This window comes from Oncorhynchus gorbuscha, unplaced genomic scaffold (assembly GCF_021184085.1).
Source record: "Oncorhynchus gorbuscha isolate QuinsamMale2020 ecotype Even-year unplaced genomic scaffold, OgorEven_v1.0 Un_scaffold_3:::fragment_2:::debris, whole genome shotgun sequence".
In the NCBI taxonomy this organism is placed as follows: domain Eukaryota; kingdom Metazoa; phylum Chordata; class Actinopteri; order Salmoniformes; family Salmonidae; genus Oncorhynchus; species Oncorhynchus gorbuscha.
Window position 1 is genome coordinate 181,229 of NW_025745162.1, and position 19,643 is coordinate 200,871.

Here is a 19,643-nt window from a genome sequence, read left to right on the forward strand (position 1 = left end):
ATACGTATATTTATATATGTTGAGGTGATTAAATAAAGTGTCGCTGGTGTTTTACCCCTGTACTCCGTCCCAGAAGGACACAATAATGTGAGAGGGGGAGATACTGGGCTCCATGCTTACCTAGAGATCTTTTTCAGACTTCGAGGCTTATCAATCTTGGATGGTTTCAGAGGTAAGGACCTGGGACGACGTGATCACGGTCAAGGAGAGAGGAAGGAGAGAGAAGGAGGTGGTGTGGGAATAGCAGGGGTCCAATGCAAATCAAACACAAGTCAGAGCGAAGGAGAGGGAAGAGAGAGCAAACTTCAAAAGGTAAATAAATAATAATGAGAAAGAGAGCTTGCTTGACAACAAAATATATATGGCAAAAGTGTGCTTGTAAATATATTGCAACTTGTAAAGACATGTTGGGGACAGGAACACAGCATGCCAACCAGCTACAACACCAACCACTCTAAGGCAGTGGACCAGACACTATGGCCGCCTCTCTCGCTCACCTCCTGGTATGCGACAAGCGGCCCAGTGTGACCTCGGCTGGGGAGGGCGTTGAGGCCACCGAGGTCGGGGAGGTGGTCACGGAGGTCATGACCTCCAGGGTGGGACGTATACTTGTCACTGACGGAGTGTCTGTGAGAGGCCCACATACTTTATCAACCTAAGAGAGAGGGATGTGAGAGAAGGGTCAGAGAGACAGAGAGAATAGAGAGGGGAGAGGGGGGGGGGGGAGTACAGAAAGAGGTAGAGAGGGGTGGAGAGAGGGGTGGGTAGAGAAGCCCTTGAGTCTGTGTGAAAAAAAGAGGGCGCTCATTACATCCTTAACAGCGAATGCTCTACAGTTTGTGAGAACACATTGATAAGTAGCTTTTGCAGATGTGTTGTAGATGTGTTGCAGGGATTATGCTGTGGAAATCATCAGGGACACAATGGAGATTATTCTTGTCTAAAATCAGGCATATACAGAACTATGATACTGCACAGAGAGGAATGATCCATTCACTACACTCTCAGACAAAAAGGTGCTATCTAGAACCTAAAGTGTTTTTTTCTGCTGTCCCTATAGGAGAATCCTTTGAGGAACCCTTTTTGGTTCCAGGTAGAACACTTTTGGTGCAGGGTAGAACCTTGTTGGGTTCCAAGTAAAACCTTTTCCACTAGGGCCAGGACGATACCAGTATCGTGGTCAAATCAAATCAAATCAAATGTATTTATATAGCCCTTCGTACATCAGCTGATATCTCAAAGTGCTGTACAGAAAGTCAGCCTAAAACCCCAAACAGTAATCAATGCAGGTGTAGAAGCACGAGGAATGATACTCGTTAGTATCGTGGCAAGGAAACATTGGAAACAAATATTGGAAAATATTGGAAACACACATTATGTTGTCACCCAGAGTCACATTTATTTATTTTCCAAGCTATAGCACACAATATTTGACATACAGGAGATTTTGAAACAACCAAAGAAGGTCTGCTTCATGTTTTCATTTTTGCCATGGATAAAAATATGGTGATACTGGTATTGTCTCAGGCCCTACTTTCCACAGAGGGTTCTAAGTACATGGAACCCAAAAGAGTTCTACCTGAAGTTCTACCAGTCGAAGAACCCTTTTGGAACCTTTCTTTCTGAGAGTGTAGACAACTGATATTAACAGAGAGCCAGCGGATATGATAACAACAGAGGGCCAGTGGATATGATAACAACAGAGGGCCAGTGGATATGATAACAACAGAGGGCCAGTGGATATGATAACAACAGAGGGCCAGTGGATATGATAACAACAGAGGGCCAGTGGATATGATAACAACAGAGGGCCAGTGGATATGATAACAACAGAGGGCCAGTGGATATGATAACAACAGAGGGCCAGTGGATATGATAACAACAGAGGGCCAGCGGATATGATAACAACAGAGGGCCAGTGGATATGATAACAACAGAGGGCCAGCGGATATGATAACAACAGAGGGCCAGTGGATATGATAACAACAGAGGGCCAGTGGATATGATAACAACGGATATGATAACAACAGAGGGCCAGTGGATATGATAACAACAGAGGCCAGTGGATATGATAACAACAGAGGGCCAGTGGATATGATAACAACAGAGGGCCAGTGGATATGATAACAACAGAGGCCAGTGGATATGATAACAACAGAGGCCAGTGGATATGATAACAACAGAGGGCCAGTGGATATGATAACAACAGAGGGCCAGTGGATATGATAACAACAGAGGACCAGTGGATATGATAACAACAGAGGGCCAGTGGATATGATAACAACAGAGGGCCAGTGGATATGATGGATGGATATGATAACAACAGAGGGCCAGTGGATATGATAACAACAGAGGGCCAGTGGATATGATAACAACAGAGGACCAGTGGATATGATAACAACAGAGGACCAGTGGATATGATAACAACAGAGGGCCAGTGGATATGATAACAACAGAGGGCCAGTGGATATGATAACAACAGAGGGCCAGTGGATATGATAACAACAGAGGGCCAGTGGATATGATAACAACAGAGGGCCAGTGGATATGATAACAACAGAGGGCCAGTGGATATGATAACAACAGAGGGCCAGTAAGATATGATAACAACAGAGGGCCAGTGGATATGATAACAACAGAGGGCCAGTGGATATGATAACAACAGAGGGCCAGTGGATAGAGAGGGCCAGTGGATATGATAACAACAGAGGGCCAGTGGATATGATAACAACAGAGGGCCAGTGGATATGATAACAACAGAGGGCCAGTGGATATGATAACAACAGACCAGTGGATATGATAACAACAGAGGACCAGTGGATATGATAACAACAGAGGCCCAGTGGATATGATAACAAAGCAGTGGATAGATAACAACAGAGGACCAGTGGATATGATAACAACAGAGGGCCAGTGGATATGATAACAACAGAGGACCAGTGGATATGATAACAACAGAGGGCCAGTGGATATGATAACAACAGAGGGCCAGTGGATATGATAACAACAGAGGGCCAGTGGATATGATAACAACAGAGGGCCAGTGGATATGATAACAACAGAGGGCCAGTGGATATGATAACGGTGGACCAGTGGATAGCAGAGGGCCAGTGGATTGATAACAACAGAGGGCCAGTGGATATGATAACAACAGGGATCCAGTGGATTTAACAACAGAGGGCCAGTGGATATGATAACAACAGAGGGCCAGTGGATATGATAACAACAGAGCCAGTGGATATGATAACAACAGAGGCCAGTGGATATGATAACAACAGAGGCCTCGGATAATGGATAATAACAGAGGAAGTGGATATGATAACAACAGAGGACCAGTGGATATGATCCTGGCCAGTGGATATGATATAGAGGGCCAGTGGATATGATAACAGAGGACATGTGGATATGATAACAACAGAACCAGTGGATATGATAACAACAGACTTTTGAGTAATGCAGAGGGCCAGTGGATATGATAACAACAGAGGGCCAGTGGGACAGAACCAGTGGATATGATAACCAACAGAGACACAAAGGGCCAGTGATATTAACAACCCAGAGGTTAGACCAGAGGGCCAGTGGATATGATCCAGCTCAACAGAGGACCAGTGGATATGATAACAACAGAGGGCCAGTGGATATTCATCTGATATCAGAGGGCCAGTGGATATTAACAACAGACATATTGAGGCCAGTGGATTTGATAACAACAGAGGGCCAGTGGATATGATAACAACAGAGGGCCAGTGGATGATAACAACAGAGGCTGATAACAACAGAGGACCAGTGGATATGATAACAGAGGGCCAGTGGATATGATAACAACAGAGGACCAGTGGATATGATAACAACAGAGGGCCAGTGGATATGATAACAACAGAGGACCAGTGGTTATAACAACAGAGGGCCAGTGATTGATAACAACAGAGGGCCAGTGGATATGATAACAACAGAGGGCCAGTGGATATGATAACAACAGAGGGCCAGTGGATATGATAACAACAGAGGGCCAGTGGATATGATAACAAAGGAGTGCCAGTGGATATGATAACAGAGTGCCAGTGGATATGATAACAACAGAGCCAGTTTTTTTGATCAACAGAGACCAGTGGATATGATAACAACAGAGGGCCAGTGGATATGATAACAACAGAGGGCCAGTGGATATGATCCAGAGGCCAGTGGATATGATAACAAAAGGGCCAGTGGATATGATAACAACAGAGGGAAGGGATATGATAACAACAGAGGCCAGTGGATATGATAACAACAGAGGACCAGTGGATATGATAACAACAGAGGGCCAGTGGATATGATATCAACAGGAGTGGATATGCAGGCCAGTGGATATGATAACAACAGAGGACCAGTGGATATGATAACAACCCTCTGAGTGGATATGATCAACAGAGGGCCCATAGATGACTGGATATCAACAGAGGACCAGTGGATATGAACCTACTGAATGCCTGGATATGATCAAAGAGGGCAGAGAAGTGGAAGATAACAACAGAGGGCCAGTGGATATGATAGCAACAGATGCCAGACCAGAACACAAATAACAGAGGACCAGTGGATATGATAAAACAGAGGGCCAGTGGATATGATCAACAGAGGACAGTGGATATGATAACAACAGATGCTCATGGCTGATATCAACAGAGGGCCAGTGGATATTAACAACAGAGGGCCTCATCAACAGAGGGCCAGTGGATATGATAACAACAGAGGGCCAGTGGATATGATACAACAGAGGGCCAGTGGATATGATGCAACCCAGTGGATATGATATCAACAGAGGGCCAATGGATAGATATCAACAGAGGGCCAATGGATATGATAACAACACCAGTGGATATGATATCAACAGAGGGCAGTGGATATGATTCAACAGAGGGCCAGTGGATATGATCCTCCAAAGCGGATATGATAACAACAGAGCCTGGATATTCAACAGAGGGGTGGATATGATAAAACAGAGGGCCAGTGGATTGATAACAGAGGGCCAGTGGATATGATATAACAGAGGGCCAGCGGATGATAACAACAGAGGGCCAGCGATATGATAACAACAGAGGGCCAGCGGATTGATAACAACTTAAATATGATCAACAGAGACCATGGATATGATCATGGATATGATAACAACAGAGGACCAGTGGATATGATAACAACACCTGGATATGATAACAACAGAGGACCAGTGGATATGATAACAACAGAGGACCAGTGGATATGATAACAACAAGAGTTGTAACAACAATGCCAGTGGATATGATAAGGGCCAGTGGATATGATAACAACAGAGCACCAGTGGATATGATAACAACAGAGGGCCAGTGGATATGATAACAACAGAGGGCCAGTGGATATCGTCATTCTAGTCTCTGGATATGATAACAACAGAGGGCCAGTGGATATGATAACAACAGAGGGCCAGTGGATATGATAACAACAGAGGGCCAGTGGATATGATAACAACACCAGTGGATATGATAACAACAGAGGGCCAGTGGATATGATAACAACAGAGGGCCAGTGGATAGATAACAACAGAGGGCCAGTGGATATGATAACAACAGAGGGGTGGATGATAACAACAGAGGGAGTGGAGATAACAACAGAGGGCCAGTGGATATGATAACAACAGAGGGCCAGTGGATATGATAACAACAGAGGCCAGTGGATATGATCAGAGGGCCAGTGGATATGATAACAACTGGCCAGTGGATATGATAACAACAGAGGGCCAGTGGATATGATAACAACAGAGGGCCAGTGGATATGATAACAACAGAGGACCAGTGGATATGATAACAACAGAGGGCCAGTGGATATGATAACAACAGAGGACCAGTGGATATGATAACAACAGGGCCAGTGGTGATAACAACAGAGGACCAGTGATATGATAACAACAGAGGGCCAGTGGATATGATAACAACAGATCCAGTGGATATGATAACAACAGAGGGCCAGTGGATATGATAACAACAGAGGGCCAGTGGATATGATAACAACAGAGGGCCAGTGGATATGATAACAACAGAGGGCCAGTGGATATGATAACAACAGAGGGCCAGTGGATATGATAACAACAGAGGGCCAGTGGATATGATAACAACAGAGGGCCAGTGGATGATAACAACAGAGGACCAGTGGATATGATCAACAGAGGGCCAGCTGATAACAACAGACCAGTGGATATGATCCATAAGTGGAAGATAACAACAGAGGGCCAGTGGATATGATAACAACAGGGCCAGTGGATATGATAACCAGACTTCCATGGATATGATAACAACAGATGGGCCATGGATATGATAACAACAGAGGGCCAGTGGATATGATTCAGAGGGCCAGTGGATTGATTACAGTGGATATTCAGATCCAGTGGATATGGTGCCAGTGGATATTAACAACAGAGGCCAGTGGATATGATAACAACAGAGGGCCAGTGGATATGATAACAACAGAGGACCAGTGGATATGATAACAACAGAGGGACCAGTGGATATGATTCAGAGGGCCAGTGGATATGATAACAACAGAGGTCCAGTGGATATGATAACAACAGAGGGCCAGTGGATATGATATCCAGAGGGCCTGGATATGTCCTGGATATGATAACAACAGAGGGCCCGTGGATATGATATCAACAGAGGGCCAGTGGATATGATATCAACAGAGGACCAGTGGATATGATAACAACAGAGGGCCAGTGGATATGATCAACAGAGGGCCAGTGGATATGATATCAACAGAGCCAGTGGATATGATAACCGGACATGTGGATATGATCAACAGAGGGCCAGTGGATATGATATCAACAGACCTTAACACCAGTGGATATGATAACAACCCAGTGGATATGATAACAACAGAGGGACATTGGATTGATTCATCCCAGTGGATATGATATCAACAGAGGGCCTGGATATGATAACAACAGAGGGCCAGTGGATATGATAACAACAGAGGGCCAGTGGATATGATCAACAGAGGGACAGTGGATATGATAACAACAGAGGGCCAGTGGATATGATAACAACAGAGGCCAGTGGATATGATAACAACAGAGGGCCAGTGGATATGATAACAACAGAGGGCCAGTGGATATGATAACAACAGAGGGCCAGTGGATATGATATCAACAGAGGGCCAGTGGATATGATAACCCAGTGGATATGATAACAACAGAGGGCCAGTGGATAAACAACAGAGGGCCAGTGGAACAAACAACACAGTGGATATGATATCAACAGAGGGCCAGTGGATAGATATCAACAGAGGGCCAGTGGATATGATAACAACAGAGGGCCAGTGGGATAACAAAGAGGGCCAGTGGATAGATATCAACAGAGGGCCAGTGGATATGATAACAACAGAGGGCCAGGGATGAGGGCCAGTGGATATGATAACAACAGAGGGCCAGTGGATATGATAACAACAGAGGGCCAGTGGATATGATAACAACAGAGGGCCAGTGGATATGATATCAACAGAGGGCCAGTGGATATGATAACAACAGAGGACCAGTGGATATGATAACAACAGAGGGCCAGTGGATATGATATCAACAGAGGGCCAGTGGATATGATATCAACAGAGGGCCAGTGGATATGATAACAGAGGGTAGTGGATATGATAACAACAGAGGGCCAGTGGATATGATATCAACAGAGGGCCAGTGGATATGATAACAACAGAGGACCAGTGGATATGGAGGACCAGTGGATATGATAACAACAGAGGGCCAGTGGATATGATAACAACAGAGGGCCAGTGGATATGATAACAAAGGAGGGCCAGTGGATATGATAACAACAGAGGGCCAGTGGATATGATAACAAAGGAGGGCCAGTGGATATGATAACAACAGAGGGCCAGTGGATATGATAACAACAGAGGGCCAGTGGATATGATAACAACAGAGGGCCAGTGGATATGATAACAACAGAGGACCAGTGGATATGATAACAACAGAGGGCCAGTGGATATGATAACAACAGAGGACCAGTGGATATGATAACAACAGAGGACCAGTGGAAATGTGGATGCTGCTATGGTGTTGTGACTAATTGGGATGCAAAGGGGGCAATGGGGGAAAGAGAGAGGAGAGAGAGAGGGAAGAGAGGAGAGGGAGAAGAGAGAGAGAGAGTACAAACCAAGGTTAAATACATCAGCAACCGGGGCCTGCCCAAAACAAAAAGCTTAGAGTGTATTCTCTCTCTCTCTTCCTCCCTCCTCTCTCTCTCTCTCTTCCCCTCCCTCCCCTCTCTCTCTCTCCCTCCCTCCCTCTCTCTCTCCTAGCTTTGGTGGAAATGAGAGTGGTTATAGAGCGGGAGGGATCCCATTTACCATTCCCACCCACACAGCAGTGGGCAGGCTTTAAAGGCTCTCTAATGGAGTTGGAGAGGAAAGAGAGAGGTAGTGACAGGGAATATTGGGGGAAAGAGAGAGGTACCAAGTAAGTAGGGTGCTGGTGCTGTGAAACAGTGACATGTGGAAGTTTCAGAAAAGCTCTGCTACCGACTTTTGAGTAATGCAGCAGGGCCATGTAAAGCTGGGACAGAACCACTGAGACCAACAGAGACACAAACTGCATTCCCCAGAGGTTAGACCGCATTCCAGCTCACTGACATTAAGTGTGGGTGTGTATTCATCTGTATCTCTTGTTTACACATATTGAGAATGGGTTTGTATACATCTGGGGATGACAGTTGCAAGCAGATTGGGCTGCCCAAGAAAGAGCGAGGGAATCTGGGACTGTCACCCCTATTAGCAACTGTTATGTGTTATGTGTATGTGTGTGTGTGGTGAATGCGTTCATGTGTGTGTAGCGCGTGTGGGAATGTGTGTGTGTTCCTATAGAGTTTTTTTTGTCCAGAGATTAGCCACAGAAACTTTCTCATCACTCTGTCCCAGGCCCTGCACTGCAAAGCATTGTGGGAAGGGGTTGCCCAGCCAGCGCGAGGAGTCTTTGTCCAGAGTTGGATTTGCATTCAGGAGGGCAGGCCGCGGTCTCCCTACAGACACCCTCTGAGGGGATTCACTGGGGCCATAGATGACTGGAGAGGACCAGAGGAAACCTACTGAATGCCTGGCAGATCCTTTAGGAAGCCTCAAAATAGCTCAATGCCAGACCAGAACACAAATACACAGTTTAAAACCCACAAGTCTACAGGACAAAGAGTATGCTCATGCTAATGAAGTAGACTTTAACTCATCAAAAGACTGGCGGAGCTTGAGTGACATCACCAAAGTGCCCCTGCGTCCCGTCAATCAAGATCTCATCAGAGACTCTGCCACCCCGTCGCTCAGCTAAATTCTGTCTTAGCTCCTCCAAAGCTTTCAGTCTGGATTCTAAGGCTTGATAAATCCTTTATAACTCCATGATATAATTAGCAGATGCAAATAAGCGTTGCTGAGCATTTTCACTTAAATTCAACTAGATGTATTCATTAGGATTCTAGGATTCTTAATTACCACTGTATCTCCCACGCTACAGCAATACCTGGTACAAGAGTTGTTAATAATGCTGAAATGTAAGAGAATGTTAGGAACCGTCTGTGTCGGGTGGGTTATTCTGAAATCGTCATTCTAGTCTCTATCATCACTGACTGTTCTGGACACCTCCTCTCCTCTCTACCTTGTTGTGTTCTGGCAGATAGGGAGTGGGAGGGGGGGAGCGGAGGGAGAGAGGGAGGGAGGGACGGAGGAAAGGTTGGTGTGTCTGTCTGCTCTGCTCTGGCCTGCTGCTGCTTCTGCTGCTGCTTCTGCTGCTGCTTCTGCTGCTGCTTCTGCTGCTGCTTCTGGTCAGGCATCTGTGTCACATCTGCTCCTGCAACGCCCTCTACTGCTCATCCTGTGTCTGCCTGACCTGCTGCTCCCCAAAGTACTCTCTCCCTCTCTCTCTGTGTGTGTGTGTGTGATTGTGTGGGCGGAGACAGGTGTGCTGGAGTCAGAGCAGATCCCCACCAGCTGCAACCTGTTCCATAATCAAGAACTCTACAAATACTCAGCCCTGCCACTTCCATGCTGCCAGATGGTAATCTCTGCTCAGTCAGTCTATGGTTCTAGCCATTTGTTACTATTCAGATCCTGTTGTGCCTGTTTTTCTTGCCTGACGCTGTTTTCCTCTCCGACAGTTCTGCCTGCTCTGACTCTGGTCCCTGTCTCCAGTCCCACGTCTCGTCATCCTACTACTCTGTCCTGGATTCCCCAATCTACTACTCCCTTGGATTCCCTCCGGACCTGCTTACCCTGTCTCAACCCCTCTCGCTCCAGCCTCAGCCTCCGCACATGGGTTCCAGCAACCCACCCGAGCTCCCCTGACCTTCACTCCATCTCCCCATGTGTGTCAATAAATACATTGGTTACTTCATCCCAGTCTCCTTGTCGGGGTCTGGGGTTCCCCTGTTCCACTCCACATAACAATCTGCCTACACTTAACTATAGTAGGCTAATGGACCGTTTGTATGGATGTGCTGAGCAGGCAACTCTCCCCATGCCCCTGGCCAACTGGAAACCTGGCCCAACAAACCACGTTACAGGAGTAAGACAAGGAAAGGAGAGAGGGAAAAAAATAGGTAGTGAAGGGAATATGGAGGGGAATAGAGAGAGGTAGTGAAGGAAAATGGGGGGAAGAGAGAGGTAGTGAAGGAAATATGGAGGGAAATAGAGAGATGTAGTGAAGGAATATGGAGGGGAATAGAGAGAGGTAGTGAAGGGAATATGGAGGGGAAAGAGAGAGGTAGTGAAGGAAATCTGGAGGGAAAAGAGAGAGGTAGTGAAGGGAATATTGGGGGGAAAGAGAGAGGTAGTGATGGGGAATATGGGGGGAAAGAGAGAGGTAGTGAAGGGAATATGGGGGGAAAGAGAAAGGTAGTGACAGGAATATGGGGGGAAAGAGAGAGGTAGTGAGGGGGAATAGGGGGAAAGAGAGGTAGTGAAGGGAATATGGGGGGAAAGAGAGAGGTAGTGACGGGAATATGGGGGGAAAGAGAGAGGTAGTGAAGGGAATCTGGGGGAATAGACAGAGGTAGTGAAGAGAATATGGAGAGGAAAGAGAGAGGTAGTGAAGGGAATATTGGGGGGAAAGAGAGAGGTAGTGAAGGGAATATGGGGGAAAGAGAGAGGTAGTGAAGGGAATATGGGGGGAAAGAGAGAGGTAGTGAAGGGAATCTGGAGAGGAATAGACAGAGGTAGTGAAGAAAATATGGAGAGGAAAAGAAGAGAGTGAAGGGTATATTGGGGGAAAGAGGGGATATATGGGGGGAAACAGAGAGGTAGTGAAGGGAATATGTGGTGGGAAAGAGAGAGGTAGTGAAGGGAATATGGAGGGGAAAGAGAGAGGTAGTCAAGGGGAATATTGGGGGGGAAAGAGAGAGGTAGTGAAGGGAATATGGGGTGGGAAAGAGAGAGGTAGTGAAGGGAATATGGGGGGAAAGAGAGAGGTAGTGAAGGAAATCTGGAGAGGAATAGACAGAGGTAGTGAAGAAAATATGGAGAGGAAAGAGAGAGGTAGTGAAGGGAATATTGGGGGGGGAAAGAGAGAGGTAGTGACGGGAATATGGGGGGAAAGAGAGAGGTAGTGAAGGAAATCTGGGAGGAATAGACAGAGGTAGTGAAGAAAATATGGAGAGGAAAAGAGAGAGGTAGTGAAGGGAATATTGGGGGAAAGAGAGAGGTAGTGACGGGAATATGGGGGGGAAAGAGAGGCAGTGAAGGAAATCTGGAGAGGAATAGACAGAGGCAGTGAAGAAAATATGGAGAGGAAAAGAGAGAGGTAGTGAAGGGAATATTGGGGGGGGGAAAGAGAGAGGTAGTGACGGGAATAGAGAGAAGTAGTGAAGGGGGGAAAGAGAGAGGTAGTGAAGGGAATATGGGGTGGGAAAGAGAGAGGTAGTGAAGGGAATATGGAGGGGAAAGAGAGAGGTAGTCAAGGGAATATTGGGGGGAAAGAGAGAGGTAGTGAAGGGAATATGGGGTGGGAAAGAGAGAGGTAGTGAAGGGAATATGGAGGGGAATAGAGAGAGGTAGTGAAGGGAATATGGAGAGGAAAATAGAGAGGTAGTGAAGGGAATATGGGGGGGGGGGGAGAGGTAGTGAAGGGAATATGGGGTGGGAAAGAGAGAGGTAGTGAAGGGAATATGGAGGGGAATAGAGAGAGGTAGTGAAGGGAATATGGAGAGGAAAATAGAGAGGTAGTGAAGGGAATATGGGGGAAAGAGAGAGGTAGTGAAGGGAATATGGAGGGAAAGAGAGAGGTAGTGACAGGAATATGGGGTGGGAAAGAGAGAGGTAGTGGAGGGGGAAAGAGAGAGGTAGTGAAGGGAATATGGGGGAAAGAGAGGTAGTGATGGGGATATGGGGGGAAAGAGAGAGGTAGTGATGGGGATATGGGGGGAAAGAGAGAGGTAGTGAAGGGAATATGGAGGGAAAGAGAGAGGTAGTGACAGGAATATGGGGTGGGAAAGAGAGAGGTAGTGGAGGGGGAAAGAGAGAGGTAGTGAAGGGAATGTGGGGGAAAAGAGAGAGGTAGTGATGGGGATATGGGGGGAAAGAGAGCGGTAGTGAAGGGAATATGGGGGGAAAGAGAGAGGTAGTGAAGTGAATATGTGGTGGGAAAGAGAGAGGTCGTGGAGGGGGAAAGAGAGAGGTCGTGGAGGGGGAAAGAGAGAGGTCGTGGAGGGGGAAAGAGAGACGTCGTGGAGGGGGAAAGTGAGAGGTCGTGGAGGGGGTAAGAGAGAGGTCGTGGAGGGGGAGAGAGAGAGGTCGTGGAGGGGGAAAGAGAGAGGTAGTGGAGGGGGAAAGAGAGAGGTCGTGGAGGGAATATGAGGGGAAAGAGAGAGGTCGTGGAGGGGGAAAGAGAGAGGTCGTGGAGGGGGAAAGAGAGAGGTCGTAGAGGGGGAAAGAGAGAGGTCGTGGAGGGGGAAAGAGAGAGGTAGTGAAGGGAATGTGGAGGGGAAAAGAGAGGGGCTATGTAGCAGTAGTCAGAAAGGCAGAAGAGGGGATGTTTTGTCAACGAACACATGATTTACTGTGGCTACATAGGCCCACATCGCCTCTATCTCTGGTAGTTTGGTATATGTTACTGTAGGGGGAGGTTTATCTCCACAGGAAAGACATGCTGCAGGACATCTAGAATGATAATCCCCCTACATTATAAAGGATTATAAACACGCATACAAAATGCACACACACATCTGTGTGGAGAGGGAAAGAAAAGGAAAACAGTGGAAAAGGAGCAGGAGGAAGAGGAGGCGAAAAGCAAAAGGTGTGAAAGAGTGAACGTGCAGATGTTTGTGAAAGGTGCATGAGTCATAAAAGGGGGGGGGGTTCCCTTCCCATCTCTGGGTCCAGACCTCAAATGCCGGCCCAGAGGGTAACCAGCCATCCTAGCCCTGCTGAACCTGGGGGTGGCAGGGAGACCGTAAAAACACTACTACAAATACTGTGCCAGTAGCAGAGGGGTGCTGATGGGATGGGGAGGGGTGCTGATGGCCCCCACGGACCCCCACTCCTGTCGCCCAAACACCTCCGTACAACATAAACAGGTATGTGTTATATAGTGTAATCCTTCATGTCTCATTACCATAAATACAATTATAATCATATTCATAATCACAATCTAAATCAGGCCCACAGGTACAATCATTATCATTATAACTTAATATTGAAGCTTGTTAAACTAAGTCACTCAGCTAGAATGCACATAGGTATGTCTTTCTACACGACAGGTTCTCTTTAGTGTGAGCAAAGAGATCATGTCCTGTCTGTCTTTCTCTGGAAACAGTCTCTTGTTTGACTCACTGGGATACATTCAGCTTTGGTGGAATTAGACAAATTCTCCCTTCTCTCTTCTCTTGCCCCCTGCTTTACAAGTACCAAGAAATCTGCCAGCCTCGCATCTCCCAGCCTGTTGAGTCCAAAGCCAAAAGAGAGGGTCCATGCTGCCTCATGCCCCCCACTCCTAACAGGCAGCCAAGGATCTACTTGCCACATCACTCCTTGCCCACCACGGTGTTACACAGAAGAGTCTTGAGAGTTTTTTTTTGTGGGTGTCATTAATAGAGAACACAAAGACTTAAAGAGAACAAGTTTTATATGACGGATGAGACCTACCATGATTTTCAATGACATGTGTCCTGTGAGGGGTGGTAATGTGCTCAAGATGTGTCCTCATGGGCCTTGGGAGGTGTGTCATATCAGTACAGTCCTAAAACAGGTGAAGTGTGAGTGATGGGTGAGGCGCTGACTCACGATGGCGCTGATGCGTGGCCCGTGCAGCTGTGCGTGCAGGATGGCGTCATTGATGTGGTTCCTGATGCCCAGCAGGGCCAGCTCCAGATCGTGGCCCCCGGCCAGGGCACCCGTCAGCTCCTGCAGCAGGGCCACATAGTGCCTCCAGGGCCCGTCTAGCTCCGAGAGCCCCACCAGGCAACCCCGCATTACATTAAGACATAGTCCTTCACACGGTCGGATCAGGGTCAGGCCCCTGCAGTGGGGGCAGTACTGCATCCTCACCAGAGCCCGCCCACACTCCCTGGCCAGCCCTGCCCGCTCTGTGGCGTTCAGTACCTCTGCCCCCATCATCAGCGCCCGGCTCAGTGCCCGCCCTGTGCTCAGAGCCCGGGTCAGCCCCTCGGCCAGGGCACGGGGGTGGGGCCCAAACGGGTTGACATCCTGGCGCGTCTTGCGCAGACACTCACTGTGCTCAGAGGAGGGCGGGGCCGAGGCCAGGCCAGGGTTGACAAGGCGCCGGTACACCAGTGGGAAGAGGTCGTCATAGAAGCGGTGCACGGAGTGCTCCATGGAGGTGTTGCCGTCTCCTCCCAGGAAGAGAGAGAGGACGGAGAAGAGGTCTGCCACCAGGGGGCGAGAGTCCTGGGAGAGGGGCTCATAGGCACTGTCAAACAGAGCACTGGTCAGGTTCAGAGTGAACGACAGAAGAGACTGGAACGTGTCTGCACAGCCAGAGAAAGAGAGAGGGGGAGAGAAAAAAAGACAGAAGAAGATGGAATGGTGAAAACACATTGTAAAAATCTTTCTTTCTATCTTTCTTGCCTTTTATCTTACAATGAGTATAAGTGAGAGAAAGCTTTTCTTATTGTATGCATGTGCCTGTCTGCTCATGTGTGTGTGTGTGTGTGTGTGTGTGTGTGTGTGTGTGTGTGTGTGTGTGTGTGTGTGTGTGTGTGTGTGTGTGTGTGTGTGTGTGTGTGTGTGTGTGTGTGTGTGTGTGTGTGTGTGTGTGTGTGTGTGTGTGTGCATAACAGGACTTTAGAGGGGTGGGGAGGTTCTGGGTCCAGTGGGATATCCCCCGCCCCCTGTTCTGATGTCAGTCTGATGGCATTCTGACAGATGGAAGAGAGACAGTAACTGGGACACTTCTACAGGACTAGACACACACACAAAACCCCTCTCATACAAGTCTAAAAAATTCCATTATATACTTAGAGTATACAAAACCCCCAACTCCCTCCCAACACAGTCACACAGAGTTCTCCCTAATGTCCCACGGGAGTAATATCACTCATCACAGCTGTTGTGTTTGAGATGCCTGCTATTGTTCCTGACTTATTGTCGGGAAGACATTCTGTGTGTTGGATGATGTGTTTTTTCTTTCTTTCTTTCTTTCTTTCTTTCTTTCTGTCTGTCTGTCTGTCTGTCTGTCTGTCTGTCTGTCTGTCTGTCTGTCTGTCTGTCTGTCTGTCTGTCTGTCTGTCTGTCTGTCTGTCTGTCTGTCTGTCTGTCTGTCTGTCTGTCTGTCTGTCTGTCTGTCTGTCTGTCTGTCTGTCTGTCTGTCTGTCTGTCTGTCTGTCTGTCTGTCTGTCTGTCTGTGTTAGTCCCTCTATGTGTCTGGCTATCTACAGATGGAGAGGTGAACACAGCAGTGAATGAGGACTTATAGCCCCCTACTGTACATACCGAACCATTAACCAGTGATCTTGCCTTTGCATTGTGATTATGGAAATTCAGTACAGTACACTGTCTAGCACAGGCTCTCCTGTCAATACAGACTGAGCTGTTTTAACTGGAGCATACATTAATACTGCAATTAGTACCTAGGCTTATTCAGTAGATACATGCTTGAAGAAAAATACATAGCCTACACATATACATTTGATTTTAAACATGGAGAAACAAATCAAGCTAGGATATCGTAAAAACACTTGATCTCTCAAACAACATTATTTTACTACAGAAGGTGAGTCAGTAGAAGGCCAGTCCTTCAATCACTGCAATCTAGCAGACTGTCCGGCTTTAATCCAAAACAGACACAGAAATGAGAGAATTTCACAATTAACTCAATTAATGGAATCATTATTAGGGCTGTATAAGGAGATATGTGCTTAGGCAAACACCATATACTTCCACAGCTTAGAAGGAACCATCCCGGTTCAACGACAGGCAGGCAGCCCACAGCTGAAACAGAAACCTACTGACTGACTGACTGACTGGGTATTCTTGGCTGGAGGATCTGTCAGGGTTATATTGAGAAAGCCTGGTACTATTCCTGCACCCTATGCTGAGCAATTGGTGTCTGTAATAACGCTCTGAAATACCTTACCGTAAGTGTGTGATTTAAAAAAAATAATAATAATAATTTAACCTTCATTCAACATAATACGTTTAAAAAGATGGCACAACCCAGCTTTGAAAAATGTGGTTACGGTCATGGTGATTCATGACAAGTGACTAATGTCATTGAGGACACTCTCTCTATCTCTCTCTCTCTCTCTCTCTCTCTCTCTCTCTCTCTCTCTCTCTCTCTCTCTCTCGTCTCTCTCGTCTCTCTCTCTCTCTCTCTCGTCTCTCTCTCCTCTCTCTCGTCTCTCTCTCTCTCTCTCTCTCTCTCTCTCGTCTCTCTCTCGTCTCTCGTCTCTCTCTCTCTCTCTCTCTCTCTCTCTCGTCTCTCTCTCTCTCGTCTCTCTCTCTCTCTCTCTCTCTCTCTCTCTCTCTCTCTCTCTCTCTTCTCTCTCGTCTCTCTCGTCTCTCTCTCTCGTCTCTCTCTCTCTCTCGTCTCTCTCTCGTCTCTCTCTCGTCTCTCTCTCGTCTCTCTCTCGTCTCTCTCTCGTCTCTCTCGTCTCTCTCTCTCTCGTCTCTCTCTCGTCTCTCTCGTCTCTCTCTCTCTCTTCTCTCTCGTCTCTCTCTCTCTCTTCTCTCTCGTCTCTCTCGTCTCTCTCTCTCTCTCTCTTCTCTCTCGTCTCTCTCGGCTCTCTCTCTCGTCTCTCTCTCTCGTCTCTCTCTCTCTCTCTCTCTCTCTCCTCTCTCTCGTCTCTCTCTCTCGTCTCTCTCTCTCTCTCGTCTCTCTCTCTCTCTCTTCTCTCTCTCTCTCTCTCTCTCTCTCTCTCTCAACATGGGATCTGGAGATCAGTGGAACCAGAGCTCCTCCAGTTTTTCTCAATTGATAAACACCATTTCTGAAACCTTGCTCCATTTCCTGAAAACATTAAACACAAAACCTCATCTTCAAGCACTATTTACATAACCTCTGACTCCTCTTGCAAAATGAAACATTCGCCTCAAAACAGTTTTACCTGTGTTCAAAATCAAACACTGCTCTCAAATCATAAACAAAGTGATCAAAATCATATACACTCTCAAGCAGTCAGTAAACAATACACCGAAAAATAGAAAACACATTGTTCAAAACATACAGTTCTCAGGAACTGGCTTATAATGGTTGTGTCACATCATTTGAAACAGGTTAAATCAATTTTGAGTGGTTGTGTTCAATCAATGACATATGTTCTCTATTTGTATTTGATTGTTGCCACTTGTGTTTACCAGTATGGATGACATGTGCATTAGAGTGCAGAATGTGTTTTACAGTTTTTTTGGATTGCTTACACACTAAAATTAAAAGTAGTACACTATTAGCAAAACCTTACACTCAAGAAGCAAAACATAAGCCCATATTTGCACAACTATAAGCACATTGTCAACCTCACACTTGTTGCAAAACTCTACACACAGTGATTTGCAAAACACTAAACACACTTAACATACATTACACACAAAAATCTATCATGAAGTCACGTCCTTGCAATACCAAAGCACTGACTGTCAAATTACCACACCGTCCAACCAATTGGTTCAACACAGTCATCAGTTGTGCAAACACTCGTTTGCTTAATTGTAGACACACCAATCAGTTATATAAGCACTATAAAAAGCAGCAGGTGAGTTCTTCGGTCTTCAAACACAATGGAAAGAGTCAGAGAAAGAGTAAGACGAGGAGGAGGAGGACAAGGAGGAGGACAACGAGGAGAATGAGGAGGATGAGGAGAACGAGGAGGACGACGAGGAGACTGAGGAAGAGAACGAGGAAGACGAGGAGGAGGAGGAAGGGGAGGAAGAGGAAGATAAGAAGGTGCTCAAAGAGGACCAAATCTGACAAATGAGATCCGCGCAACATTGGTTGACCACGTTGTCAACCACGTGTCATGTTTTGTCATTGATTATCATGTCTTGTCCCTGTGCTTCCCCTTCTATTCGTTTCCCTCTGCTGGTCTTATTAGGTTCTTTCCCTCTTTCTATCCCTCTCTCTCCCCCTCCCTCTCTCACTCTCTCGCTCTCTCTTCTCTCTATCGTTCCGTTCCTGCTCCCAGCTGTTCCTATTCCCCTAATCAATCATTTAGTCTTCCCACACCTGTTCCTTATCTTTTCCCCTGATTAGAGTCCCTATTTCTTCCCTTGTTTTCCGTTCCTGTCCTGTCGGATCCTTGTCTATGATTCACCGTGCTGTGTCTATGTATTGCCCTGTCGTGTCGTGTTTCCCTCAGATGCTGCGTGGTGAGCAGGTGTCTGAGTCTGCTACGTTCAAGTGCCTTCCCGAGGCAACCTGCAGTTCTTGATCAAGTCTCCAGTCTGTTCTCGTCATTACGAGTAGTATTATGCCTTTTGTTTGTAAAGTAACTTTACTGGATTAAAACTCTGTTTTCGCCAAGTCGCTTTTGGGTCCTCATTCACCTGCATAACAGAAGGATCCGACCAAGGAATGGACCCAGCGACTACAGATGCTCGTAACACTGCCGTCGAGATCCAAGGAGCCATGCTCGGCAGACACGAGCAGGAATTGTCTGCTGCTCGCCATGCCGTGGAGAACCTGGCCGCTCAGGTTTCCGACCTCTCTGGACAGTTCCAGAGTCTTCGTCTCGTGCCACCTGTTACTTCCTGGCCTGCCGAGCCTCCGGAACCTAGGGTTAATAACCCACCTTGCTACTCCGGGCAGCCCACGGAGTGCCGCTCCTTTCTCACCCAGTGTGATATTGTGTTCTCTCTCCAACCCAACACATACTCTAGCGAGAGAGCTCGGGTTGCTTACGTCATTTCACTCCTTACTGGCCGGGCTCGAGAGTGGGGCACAGCTATCTGGGAGGCAAGGGCTGATTGTTCTAACAATTACCAGAACTTTAAAGAGGAGATGATTCGGGTTTTTGACCGTTCAGTTTTTGGTAGGGAGGCTTCTAGGGCCCTGGCTTCCCTATGCCAAGGTGATCGATCCATAACGGATTACTCTATAGAGTTTCGCACTCTTGCTGCCTCTAGTGACTGGAACGAGCCGGCGCTGCTCGCTCGTTTTCTGGAGGGACTCCACGCCGTGGTCAAAGATGAACGGAGGATCACCA

At 47.1% G+C, this 19,643-nt stretch overlaps 1 protein-coding gene across 1 annotated transcript in view; it reads right to left on the reverse strand.

The window, feature by feature from the left end:
• The window catches only part of gpc5b (glypican 5b), a gene marked incomplete at its 5' end in the record, with an annotated part of 71,667 nt that extends 56,695 nt beyond the window's left edge, over positions 1 to 14,972 (reverse strand). Inside the window, 3 exon segments of the mRNA XM_046332918.1 lie at positions 121 to 180; positions 498 to 655; positions 14,269 to 14,972. Coding sequence (XP_046188874.1) covers positions 121 to 180; positions 498 to 655; positions 14,269 to 14,972 — 922 coding nt within the window.
• Between the last annotated feature and the right edge of the window lie 4,671 nt (positions 14,973 to 19,643).